The 13,244-nt window shown below is 39.6% G+C and overlaps 1 protein-coding gene across 1 annotated transcript in view; it reads left to right on the forward strand.

Moving 5' to 3' along the window:
• The window catches only part of ADAMTS18 (ADAM metallopeptidase with thrombospondin type 1 motif 18), a 76,803-nt gene that overhangs the window by 32,342 nt on the left and 31,217 nt on the right, over positions 1 to 13,244 (forward strand). The window contains exons 7-12 of the mRNA XM_062499652.1: positions 636 to 795; positions 1,319 to 1,424; positions 4,530 to 4,667; positions 6,113 to 6,266; positions 7,309 to 7,404; positions 8,433 to 8,581. Coding sequence (XP_062355636.1) covers positions 636 to 795; positions 1,319 to 1,424; positions 4,530 to 4,667; positions 6,113 to 6,266; positions 7,309 to 7,404; positions 8,433 to 8,581 — 803 coding nt within the window. The remainder of the gene's footprint in view (positions 1 to 635; positions 796 to 1,318; positions 1,425 to 4,529; positions 4,668 to 6,112; positions 6,267 to 7,308; positions 7,405 to 8,432; positions 8,582 to 13,244) is intronic.

A 13,244-nucleotide genomic window follows, 5' to 3' on the forward strand; every position in this document is an offset into this window, starting at 1 on the left:
AACATTGAAATACTTCCAGTAAAACAAAACCTAACATTTTCCAACATTTCCTTGAGGAGAAACTGCTGGAGTGAGAAATCTGCTTTATAAGTATTTAAATAAATAGAATAATTTTGAACTGGGCTCCCCAGCTGTGATGATTAGAAGTGGTAAGGAGTCAGAAGTCCCAAACAGAAGAAAACATGTAACAAAAGGTGGAAGTGGAGCCAATTCTTGTGTCAAGGGTGCTGAGACAAAAGAAGACGAAAATCTCTATTGCTGTAAAGAAATTTGTGATGGGTTGGTCTACTTGGATAATATTTTCCTCCCCAGTAATTACAATACATTATAATCACAATATTGAATATGGCTTGGTGTTCAGTATTCTCAGGAATCAAATACACTGTAATTCCAACCACCAGCTTTAGAAATATCTGTGTGTCTGGGGAGAGGCCCAGCTTTATTTTACAGTTGTAAGAGATTCACTCCTTGGCTGACTCAGCCATCACAGACACGTAACATGGGAATACAGAAGTTGATGTAGAACAAATATGAAATATTAACTCCCATTTCCATAAGCAACTCTTACTCTTTCAATCTCCTTTGTCACGTAGTGCTGGAAACACCTTGTCTGTGTGTCTGTGCACTCCCTGCAGGGCGGGTTATTGATCAACCACCACGCTGACCAGTCCCTGAACAGCTTCTGCCAGTGGCAGTCTGCCCTGGTTGGGAAGAACGGGAAGCGCCACGACCATGCCATCCTTCTGACGGGCTTTGACATCTGCTCTTGGAAGAACGAGCCCTGTGACACGTTAGGTGTGACACCAAAACGTGGGCTGAGGAACCTGAGGGCGTCCACAGCAGGGGCTGAGTTGGTTTCAAAAATAAGAGTCCATTTTTGCATATGCTGTTAGTCTTCTTGAAGAGGGCAGGACAGTATTATTTTTGGATTGTCATCTCTTCAAAGAATATTTTTTATTTTGGAAATATTTCTGAGCCACTCTACTTTTATTTTCTTTTTGTGACTGTTTGCCTTTTTTGAATGGGATTCCTCCCTAGTTTGAAAGCAGTAAAGGCATAAAGGGGGGTAGGTTGGGGGGGAGAGTAATCTTCACAAATAAAGTGTAGTTGGAGAAGTTAGGTTTGATTTATACTTTTTATGTAGGAGTTCCTTTATTGTCAAATAAAAGTCTGCTGTAATTCCTCCATGATAAACCTGATGAAGTAGACAAGTGTCTCCATGTGCCAAAATAAACTGGCTTATTAGAACCGGTGCAGATGATATGTGTATTTGGAATTCTGCAGAGGAACAAGCTGTTTTACTGCTTCCTTCCTTCAGGATTTGCACCCATCAGTGGCATGTGCAGCAAATACCGCAGTTGCACCATTAATGAAGATACAGGCCTTGGGCTGGCTTTTACAATTGCTCATGAATCTGGACACAAGTAAGTTTCTTCTTCTAGAAACAAATATGTAAGTGAATGGAAACATAGCCTATTTCATAGAAATCAGTTAAATATAGATAATTTGGATTGGCACATTCTAAATATAAATCATTTGGAAGTCCAAGGAGTGGTGGTGAGCAGGGTTCCACCCAGCTGGTGACTGGTCACCAGTGGTGTTCTGCTGGGCTCAGAACTGGCCAGTCCTCTTTAACATCTTTGAGCTTCCCGCACTGCTCACATATTTCTGGTAGGCAAATCCCTTCAGGTGTCCATGTGGTTGCCCCAAAAAGAGAGGGGTTGCTGCAGGTTACTGCAGCTTCACTGCAGAGTTGGTCTCTGTGAGTCTCTTGGAAGTCTCCTTTTCCCAGAAGACCCAGTGTTTCATAGAAATCTTTGAACCTGCCCTTTGTTCCCTCTACCAGTTTAATGAGTGATTTTGGTAAAACCCACCTTTGTAATGGCCTCTACCTTTCTGCATTTATGTCCATTGGATTTCCATTTGATTTCTATTGTAGAAAGACTGTAATTTTCTTAGAACCTGGTGTCTCTCATACAAAACCAGTAATAATCTTTTGTGGAGCTTCAGCTAGTCTTCAGATTGTTGAATTAAATCTAAGGAAGATGATCAAGTTTTCTTCTGCTGTTTTTCCCCCCAATAAGTTTGAATTACTTTTCCATAACTTTGTGCATGGTTTTGATTTCCAGTTTAGCACAGTTCAAGCTGGAATCTGCCTCAGCACTGGCAGTAGGAAAGCAAGAGTTTCTCTGCGTGGTACAAACCTAACATCATGGCTTAGTTAAACGTTGCTTTATTTTTCAGCAACATTAATGCACAGAAAACCTTTGGAAAGCAGTGATGCTGTGCTCTACTGTATTCTGCTGATTGGTCAAGGCATGAAGCCTTCCCATTCTGCCTGACTGCACCAGGACTATTCAGTTTTCATTCTACTGATATGCTCTGCAGTGCACACTATGACCTAATGTCTACACGAGTGACCCTTTCACAGGTTTCTGTACGTCTGAAGGGAAGCAAGGAATTAAAGAGTAATCCAGCTGCCAGTGAGGCCTGTGGGAATTGTGCCAAAGCATTCAAAGGACCAGATATGTAATATGAATATTGTTTGATCCTCCTGTCAAACTGATGCAGTTTCACTGACCTCAGTGCATTTTTAATGCCTTTTGGTCAGTATTAGCAGAGAATCAGGCCCATGGCTTATTTTTCAAGAATCATCCCATTAAGTTTCTTAATGTTCTCCTGCCTTTTTATTTTCTTATTTGCTTTGAGGGATTCTACTTGGAATTCTTTTTTCTTATTTTTTTTCCCCTTTTTCACCACTGCCTTTGATTCACATATTATTCAACCTTTCTTTGGTACACTTCCATGCTCCTAATAAAATACTTCTTACCTCCTGGGAAAAGCCTGTGGCAGACAAATAAAGACAAAATGTTTTTATGATAATTTGTCATGTTCATGGTCCTGAGACTACTTAATATGTGATGTAAGGCAACAGAACGTGGTTTCTGTGATACAGAGATTCTTGGAAGAAAAAAAACAAACTGTGACAGCTTTGGAGGTGCTGAGGTCCACTGTGAATGTATTTACCAAAGGCTTCACAGGAGGGGAATATCACACTCTGTGATCCACTGAAAGCTTCAGTGGTTAGACATTTTGGTGGTTTGTTAGACATTTTAATGATTTTCTAAAATTTGTGTTTTTACCTGAAACCTTAACAGTTCCTCTGGGTGTTCAGAGCCCGTTGTGTCAGTGGGATATAAACTGGGAATTCTCTGGCTACAGTGCAGGGGAACACAGTATTTTATGAAGGGTTCTAAAACACTGGCTCAATTGGTACTTTTTTTGTCCATTTATAGGAAGAGCCATATATTTTAGGAAGTTTGGAACCTCAGCTAGTGGTAAGACATGCAGTAACTCTGATGAGCCTGTAATGATTTATAGCAGTAGAGGCTTGAGTCCAGTAAATGAGATATTCCCTGCACATGCAGAGATTACATTTATAAAGTCACCAGTGTTCTACCATATTGAAGTAACAGATGATGAAATTTCTATCCCAAACACATTGAAATTCACAGATGTTCCATGCAGTCAGTAAATGCATAATAGTGAAAGGAAAATGTCTAAAAATTAGCTTTATTATATCAATAAAATTTCCATAATTTTAATTATAATGTGATTTTTAAATTATTGCTTATTATTCTTTATAACATCTTAATAACTCTCCTAGTGAAAACAGGGCCTCCTGATGTTCAGACTGAGCAAAACACCCCATAAGAGGCAGTTTTCCCAGTAAGAGGCACTATTCCCATTAAAGAGTTACAGTCTAGACAAAATGACACTGTAAAACAAAGGTGAGGAAACCAATGTGATTTGCCTGGGATAATACAGAAAGTTAGTGGCCAAAATTAGAAAAATAAGAATATTCTATATTAATACTCTTGTGTTCTGTTCGTTCACACCTATTTCCTTTGCTACAAATGGAGCTCTGTAGCTCTTCCCTCCAATCAGGAAGGCAGTTGTGATGTGTAAGGTACATTCCTGTGGGTGGTATTTCCCTGGATTCTGATCTCCACAACATACATGTTCACAGGCATGGTCCCTGGGCAGAGACAGGCTCCCACTGCTTGCAGGTTTTAAGCTGACAGAGTCACAGGAAAGGACAAGTGTGGCTGAACATGAGATCTGTGGTGTCCATCTTGCTCACCGTGGAACTGTTCTCCTTTGGGAGTGAGAAATGGCTAAACTGGGAAACTTTGGGCATAGTCTGCAGCCCCAGTGCCTCTGTGCAATGTCCTGTCACTGGCTGCCTGTGCAGCACCAGTGTGGCTCTTCTCTGGAACCTGACCATCCTTTGCCATCAGACAAGAGTGTGATGACAAAAATTGCTGTTAATTGGAACTTGACTCACACCAATATTAATTTTTAATTTGTATAAGTTTTCATCCCTTTGGAATGAAAGGGGGGAATTCCACCTTCCCTATGGAGTTCAAGCATAGAGCTGCTTCCCAGAAAATGTTTCTTTTCCCCCAAATTTTGTCTTGCTTCTGTTTAATCTAGACTTTCACTCTCCCACCTTGTTCTCTTTTCAGCTTTGGGATGATTCACGATGGAGAAGGAAATGCTTGTAGAAAAGCTGAGGGAAATATTATGTCTCCCACCCTTACTGGAAACAATGGAGTGTTTTCTTGGTCTGTGTGCAGCAGGCAGTATCTCAACAAATTTCTCAGGTAGGTCAGATGTACATCTGGGACGGTGCCAGGGAATGCAGCTTTAGTAACTGGGCTTGAATTCTAAACAGCATAAAATTACTGAAGTGTGAAGATCTCCTCCTTTAAAAGGTGCTCCAACCCTTGCAGTGTGTGAGCCCACACACTCGGGCTGCTGGAGCACTGAGGTGGTGTGGCCTGGAAGGGCTTTTGTCCTGCCTGGTTTCAAAAGCATGGGTTTCATCCTCCAGGAATACCCTGCAGTAATGACTGGCATATCATTCTTTCCCAGGCATTCCTGTCAGCAGCTGGGTTTATTAGAGAATTAGTAGGAAGTGTACACAAAAGAAGGCAGACACAGTGGTACCAAAGTCATTACAAAATATAAATTAACATCAGTGGTCTTTCTCACTGGAGTTTCTCTCTTGATCTAGCTCATGTCATGAGTAAAGGACAATTTGCATTTTTCACATCCTGTCTCTGGGAGAAAGAAAAAAGGAGAAAGGGAAAGATGTCAGGTTTTTTTTCCCAACATGTTGTCATTACTCTGTGATGCCTTTAGAGAAACTGTTTTCCAATCACTGTTTAATTCATTATTACATTAATCTTTCCTTTTTTTTTTTTTTTTGTCATTCATGGTTAGACTATGCAGAAGGACTAAAATATGTGTAGGAGGTATTTTGAGCAAGAGCAACACAAGCATTTTAGACGTTAATTCCTTAGAGTGAGAAGCAAACACCTTGGTAGTTATGTGGATCTGGTCCTTGAATTCCCAGTCTATATATTTGAGTAGCAGCGAAAAAAGTTAATGGAGTTCTGGGGAATTTTTTTTTAATGCTGTAGTGGTGCAATATATTTTGTGTACAGAAGCCAATTACAAGCTAAAAAGTCACACAAGCCCTCCAACCTGCCATGTGGTCCCAAAGACTGGCACTTGGAAGGCAAATCCAGCATGGAGTGACCTTGTGTATGCAGGGGTTCTCAGGCAGAGAGCAAGGGGAAAAGGTGGAGCTGGGAGCTGTGCTCTGGACACAGCCAGCCCAAAGCACACACCCTGCATCAGCCTCCTGGCAGCTCCATGCAGGGCAAATGCTGGAATGGGACACTGCCTGCTGCTTCTGCTCATTCCTGATTTGGGGAATCCACTGGAGGGAAAGAAGCAGATGAGGTCGCCTCGCTCTTGGTTCCCCAGGAGTACGGGGAGGAAAAGAATTTGACATTCTTTCTTGTTGTCTCAGCAGTCCCAAAGCCTGGAAGTTCCTGATTCCTTAAAACTTTGCAGGTCAGACTACCAACAAGATGTCAAGAACTTTTGGGTCCTGCACACAGATATTCTTGTTTCAGAGCATACCTCTAAAACTAGTTAGATCCTGTATACCATATTATGTATTTGTGCTGGTCTGTAGCAAATTAAAATATTTTGATGGAAAGATCATAGTCATGATTAATTTACCTTCTCATTATAGTACAGCTCAAGCTGCCTGCCTGATTGATGAACCTAAGCAAACAGGACAGTATAAATACCCTGACAAACTTCCAGGGCAGATCTATGATGCTGATACCCAGTGCAAATGGCAATTTGGAATGAAAGCAAAGCTATGCAACCTCAGCTTTGTAAAGGTACCTATAGATGCACTTTTGAGAAGTTACAATGACATGAGAGAACTGCAGTACTTACTGAATAAGTACAAGTAACAGAGGGTTCTTTAGAGGCCTGGGCTCTTTCTCTGCCTTATCTGGCTTGGCAATTTGCTTTGAAGGTACTGGCCTCTTTTGAGGAATATCCCAGTCCCAGGGGAGTTTCAGAAGGAAATGTGTTCCTTCCAGGAGTCATGAGGGGGACACTTGAATCCACATGAGCTATGAGCCCTTGTCTGCCATGCTAAGGGAAATTAGCAGGCCATAGAGTTTTGATCAAAGCTTGTGTGGGGTGTGGGGTAAGAACGACTCAGTTTCTTGTGTTTTACTTTTATGACAGCAAAAAGTCTGGGAGAGATCTATAGGGTTATTTTAGAGCAATGAAATGTAACTTATACTCTTGACTTCATGATGAATGATTAATTTAGATTAGCCTATTGTTTTAATGACTGTTACACTCCTTACTGGTCTCTTCAGAGAAGGCATTTTTTAAAATAATCAGGAGTGCTCATTCTGAAAAAAACATATGGTAATTTCTTTTACTCCTGTTATTATCCTGGAGTATTTTGATTTAATGTACACTAACCACATTATTCAAGTGGTGGCAGCTGTGTTTCTTCCACAGCTAATAGCCAAGGAAGAGGGAGTGAGCAGCACTGTGCACAGACTGCCTCCCCAGATATCTTCTGTGGTTTAGAAAAATCTCGTCTCTTCACAGTATTATAGTCCCTGCAGACATGATGAAATTTTAGGCATGAAGTTTTTAACACTGTTTGTGTTCTATTATAATCTCACACTCAATATAATTTTAAGAAATATATAGTGAAATGGTGCATAAACAAGAAGGCAATATACAGGTTATGGCTGTGCTAGGAAACTTTAACCCAGGCTTTTCTAAATTCAGAAAAGAGTTTATTTATAAGTCTTTTAAGGTAGCAAAATCATGTTTCATTCGTTACCCTTTTTAAACACCAGGAAATAATGGAAACTATGAGCACTGTAATGACTACTGTTTCCTTTTCAGGATATCTGCAAATCTCTCTGGTGTCACAAAGTGGGTCACAGGTGTGAGACAAAGTTCATGCCTGCAGCAGAAGGAACGTCTTGTGGTATAAGTATGGTAAGTTGTTCTATAAATAAAATATTGTCATCCTAACTTGAGTTTAGATTGTGTTTGGTCAAATACAAGCTCCCATCAAAACTAGTTTTAGCCAGATCCCTCCAGATTTGCCACTTGGACGTTTGAGATTGCTTTGTAAATGATTCCAATGTGATGCATATTCAGGATGTGGCCTCCCAGTGGTATCTGTCTGATACAGGGCCTGGTGCCTGTCCCAGCGAGCTGTGGGATCAGATATCTCTGGCAAATCCAGATCAGTAAGAACATACATGAATTATAACACGAGTTGGATCAATGCTTCAAGTTCCACTCTGATATGAGCATACCTTAAGCCATAATATTTGCTATACAGACTAGGGCTGTATTTTCATCACCACTAAAAGAGCTTATTTGAGTCAAACCTTCTAATTTGGACTCATCTTGTTTGTTTACCCTCATTTGTTTGCATTTATTTGAGTTGAACCTTCTAATTTACTCTCCTCTGTAGTTATGCAAAATATTTTCTTTTCTTATAAGGTTCCTTCTAGCAGAACATTGTTCTGATCAAGTTATTGACAAATGTTTTATTTTTCTTTTTTGTCTTTGTGCAGTATTTCCTAATTGAATCATAAAAGGGAGATATGTTAGCAGAATCCTAGCAGGCTGTAAATTACATGGGAACTGTTGAGCTCTGCAGTACAGGGCATAAAATAACATGGATTTTGGGGGAAGAGTAAGACATAAAAACACTCTTCAAGAGAACAGTTTTGAAAATTTGTCTTCTCAGGGATCTTCAACTCAGAACTTGGACAAATATTAGGACTTTACTTATCTGTGCCACTGTATGGATCGATGTCCCACTCCAGAGTCCTTGTCCTGCTGTGAGCTGTTCAGTGGGTGACCTTATATTTATTAGGATCAAGCGCTGGAGCTTTTAAATGTGTTTTTGTTTTTTGTCTTGTTTTGTTTGGTTTTTTTTTGTTTTTTTTTTTGTTTTTTTTTTCATCTCCTGGGTGCTGCTGACTGTGTTTCCTGTCCCTGTTTTGCAGTGGTGTCGCAGAGGTCAGTGTGTCCGGTACGGTGACCACGGCCCCAAGGCTGTCAATGGCCAATGGTCCTCCTGGTCCCAGTGGTCAGAGTGCACTCGCACCTGTGGAGGGGGGGTCACCTATCAAGAAAGGCACTGCAACAATCCAAAGTAAGGCACAGATATAGGAAGGTAGTATTTTCATACTGTCCATGCTTCTAGAACGGAAGGAGCGCAGAGCGTTCCTGCAGGGCAGTGACGTGTGTGGAATGTTTGTAGGACTTTCTCCCATGTCCACTATGAGCAGGCACTGGGAGGAGGGCAGAGCCATGTCCTGACCCCAGAAAGCAGAGGCTGGCTGCAAACTGCTGGAGTACCTCAGCATCTCCAGCCCAGCTTGCTCCATTTATTTTGGGATGCTACAGTTTATCAAATACCTTGCAGAAGTAAGGAAGCAGCATACAGACATTTTTGCACTTTACATTTTTACATTCTACCTTTTACATTTTACGTTCTACATTTTACCATTTTACATTTTACATTTTACATTCTACATTTTACCTTTTTACATTTTTACATTTTGCCTTTAAGGAAGCACCTCACATATATTTTTACACCTAACAGCCTAAGAGCAGGAGAAAAAGATCTTAAAAGCTATTAAGGCTTCTACTGAGATCACATTATCCAGGATGATAAGGACAGATGTCTTTGCATGTCTGTCATGTTCTTTGCATTCTTTTATATTTCATGAGTCAAACAAAAGTCGCTGAACCCTAGAATTGTGTCCTAACTCATGAAACTTTTTTTTATTTGCCTCTAATTAATATCTTATCTCTGTAAATACTATTCATTATAATAAGTATTTCAAAGTAGATTAAAAGTGTTAACTGACCAGCATCTTTCCCGAGAACTCAACCCACTGCAAATTACAAGAGAAGCAGAATTTCCCTGATTTATTTCATACACAAATTCAGCAGGCATACACGGATGTATTCCTCATTGCACACAATAAAAGCACAATTTAAACTGCAGTAATAAAAAACAGAGAAAGTATGACATAGTTTATATGAGGCTGTAAAGAAGCCTCTCATCTACTGTACAGTGCTGCAGTAATAATATCCACGCTTCATATACTGTGTTTTAGGAGAATGTGAGTTAGTTAAAGTAGTCTTTATTACCCTCAGTCAAGCCAATTTTTGCAGATCCATAGCAGAGCATTTTGTCAATCTTTTCGGTTGTTTCTCAGTTCATTTTCATAGATAAAATTACTTGTATATTTTCCTTTGTTAAATGCTTTAGCAAAAGAATGCAAGGTCTCAATTAGAAGCTGTATGTATGTATTTTGGTCTTCCTGCTTCTGTCCCTGTTTTTCTTGCTGAATTTGCATGACTGCACTTTGTTCTTTGCATTTATGCACAAGCTCCCCCTTGCTCTCCCTGTGTGCCAGGAGAATGTCCAGTAGTGAAAAGGGTTCAGGTTGGTGCACTGGTGTGATTGATAAAGATTTCTGGGGTCTTCAAACAGAATCTCTTCAACAGGAAGTGTGTCAGCTGCTGTAGCATTCAGAACTTTCCTTCAGAGTGAACTGTCTGATGTAATAAAGGAAGATTTGATGGAACCAAGTCATATTTGGTGCTGGAGCTGGATCATGTTTACTCTGGATTTAATTCCATTGTATTAGTGGTAATCCAGTTAGGGCAAAGAGAAGATTGTATAATTCACTCTCAAGAGTTACACTGATGGAATTAGAGGAGTGTAAATAAACCACACAACAGTGCACAAATGTCCAGGTAGCCATACTTGCCATCACAGCATTTTGTATGAATGTGGAATCAGAAGAAAAATAATATCATCTATTTTCAATGCTACACCACAGAGAATGATTTAAGGACTAGTCCCTGTTCATTGTTCACCTCTAAAAATACACAGCAACTCAGAATAATCATTCCTTTCTTTCTGAATTTTAGAAACGTATTTCAGATGTTTATATATTTTGGTACATATATGCATGTTATTTTATATGTGATACATTTATTTCACTTTTCCTAATACAGATTTGTGTAGGAGATAATGTTTGTTTTGTTCAAAAGCTTGATAGATGATTTGGGATAGCAAAATTTTGGAAATGACAATAACATTTCTGTAAGAGATGAGAACAAGGGGTGTGGATATATGAAGAACTGACTGGACTCTAAAATGAAGTCAAAATTATTGACTTCTTATGAACACTGAGGGCAATGTCTCAATTTCTGGTGATTTTAAAGCTGACCCACCTTACCAGAAATTTAAGGGCAAGTGAAAAAATACAGCATCAGGCTGCTGTGTGTGAAGATCTTCTTACCTCGGTGATCTTGTGAAATCCTCCTCTTGCAAATAATATCCAGCCAATTAAATTTCCTTCTTCTCGCCAATTTTCAGGTGGCCCTTGTGACCACACCCAAACAGCTCTGGGTATGGAATTCCCACTGGAGTTGTGCACAAATTCTCCCTGACAAACACCCTCGGGGATGACCTGTAGTCCACAGAGCTGGGCAGATTTGCTAAAATCATTATGTTCCTGTAAATTGTCACAGTGTAATTTCATGGATCTGGTTTTCATACACCACAGCACTTTACAGTTGAGGTACTTTTCCAAGATAGAAATTGATTGCATAATTTAATAGTTTAGGTGGGAAAGAACTCAAAGAGTGCCCGAGAGATTTAAATTAATACCTAAATCATATCTGTGGGACTGCATCCTACACTTCACAATAGTGCATTGTTCAGCAGAGCAGAATGGAGTTGTAGGCATGTGTGCAGTCAAAAGACTGAATCTAAACTGCTTGAACACACTTTTTAAAATCCTTTGTGTACAATATCTATAACAGTGTTTACAGAAAATGTGAGATGTAAACTGATGCAAATTAATGATGCAATTTAAAATACCTTTTTTAAAAAAAAGACTGTGAAAGACATTGTAGACCTTTCAGTTTTGTGCAGAATAATAAAGCTTTGTGATAGTATCATAATATGGCCACAAGATGAGCTGAAGTGTTTTTACATGAAATTAAATTATTACAAAAAGTGAAAAACAGGAGTCCAGAATTTCAGAGTCTTAGTTCATTTGGTATTGCATGAAATATTTTCCTTGTATCACATCAATTCCAAGATTTCTCACTCTTTGTGTTGCGTTGCAGTGAACATCATGGTTTAGGAAACCTACCCTTAAAAGAGCACTCCAGAATTAATTTAAGCTCTTCTTGTAGCATTTTAATATTTGAGTCTTATATGGAGTGGAGTACTTACCTTTTTGCACTCAGACTCCTTTTCCAAATCCTTCTTTGGAGACTTTTTCTTGCTGGCCTTTCTCACCAAATTTTTCCCTTTTCCAATTAACCTCAGCAAGACCTCATGCAGGTCAACCTATTTATGTCAGCTCCGGATGAAAGCTTTAGGCTGTATCTGTACTGGGGGAATTGTAGTGCTGCAGAAATACTAGAATACCCTTTGTGCAGGGCATTCCACTGGAAGTGTGGGTACACCAGCTGCTTCTGGAGGTTTAAAATCTACTGGTGTTACAAATATCCTCAAGAAAAGCATGGTTTTCTCAGTGTGGATAATAGTATTTCCACAGACATCTGTATTTGTAGATCTTCATCTCGTTTCCTGTGAATCACTTAAGTCCTACTGACATCTTGTTGGTAAAAATGAAGGTGGAGAAGTTTCCATCACTCTCAAGCCAACAGTTTCAGTAATGGGAATGTATTGTAATATTAAAATACTGTAATGGAGCTGGGAAACAGAATGCCTGTTTCAGAGCTCCCTTAGTTTGGAGGAATTTTATCCCATCCTCAGATGCAAGAGTGTGGCTGGAAATCACGATCTAGCCACAAATAATTCTATTATATTGCTTATTTGGTGGCATTTACTTGGAAGGAGGTTGCTTCTTTTCCTTACACTAAAGCAGATTTGTACTTTGGGGTTGAAGGAGGTTAAAAATCCTCCATGTGCTGAAGCTGTAAAGAAAGTCTGTAGGGAATTGAGTCAGCACCCAACAGTTTGGCTGCCTTAACTCAAAGCTCTCACCAATTGCACAAAGTCAACATAAACACTCCCTGATTTCACTGGTGTTCTATATCCTCCCTGCCCTTCACAGGCTGGATTGACACCAACGAGAACAGAAAATTTGACTTTAACACCTTCACCATTATACCCAGTATCAGTGTAGCTGGCAGGTGACCTCAGGAAAAGTCAGTGGAAGTTGTTGTGGTTTTCTCCACAGCACATTTTGCTGGTGATTTGACCCAGTTTTAAATACAGTAAAAGGTGGGTTTCCATCTCTTTCTCTGCAAACTGTTTTGCGGCCCAGAAATCTGGACCAGGCAGATACTGTGCGAGTAAAACATAAAAAAAGGCAAGTCCCAGCTTGGTTAGAGGCTTAGACATACGAGAGTTAAAATTTATACCAGAGCAAACAGAAGAAGCACCTGGATTTTCTCGTCCAGGTTGCATGGAGCTGTCTCCAGGCATGAGCAAGTCAGGAGTTTCATGGGGTCCTTGGATGTGGGGAATGGTTACAGCATAGTGTTTAGGGATTTCAAAAAACAATATGTTTCAATTGCACATTCTGTACTCATGGAATTTTTAATGTTTGCTGCTAGTTAATATATTACTGTTATTCAGCATCTTTTTATATTATTCTGGGTATTTTCCTTCATGTGTGTGTAATATGGGAAAAGCTGTCCACTCAAAGTTTGTACCTTGTCCTTCAAGTATGTAAGTTCCCTAATTTTTAAAAAAAAATCATTATATAAATGTGTGCAAGTGTAACATTGGTACATTTCTTTTCACTTGA

This window comes from Cinclus cinclus, chromosome 11 (assembly GCF_963662255.1).
Source record: "Cinclus cinclus chromosome 11, bCinCin1.1, whole genome shotgun sequence".
NCBI lineage: Eukaryota > Metazoa > Chordata > Aves > Passeriformes > Cinclidae > Cinclus > Cinclus cinclus.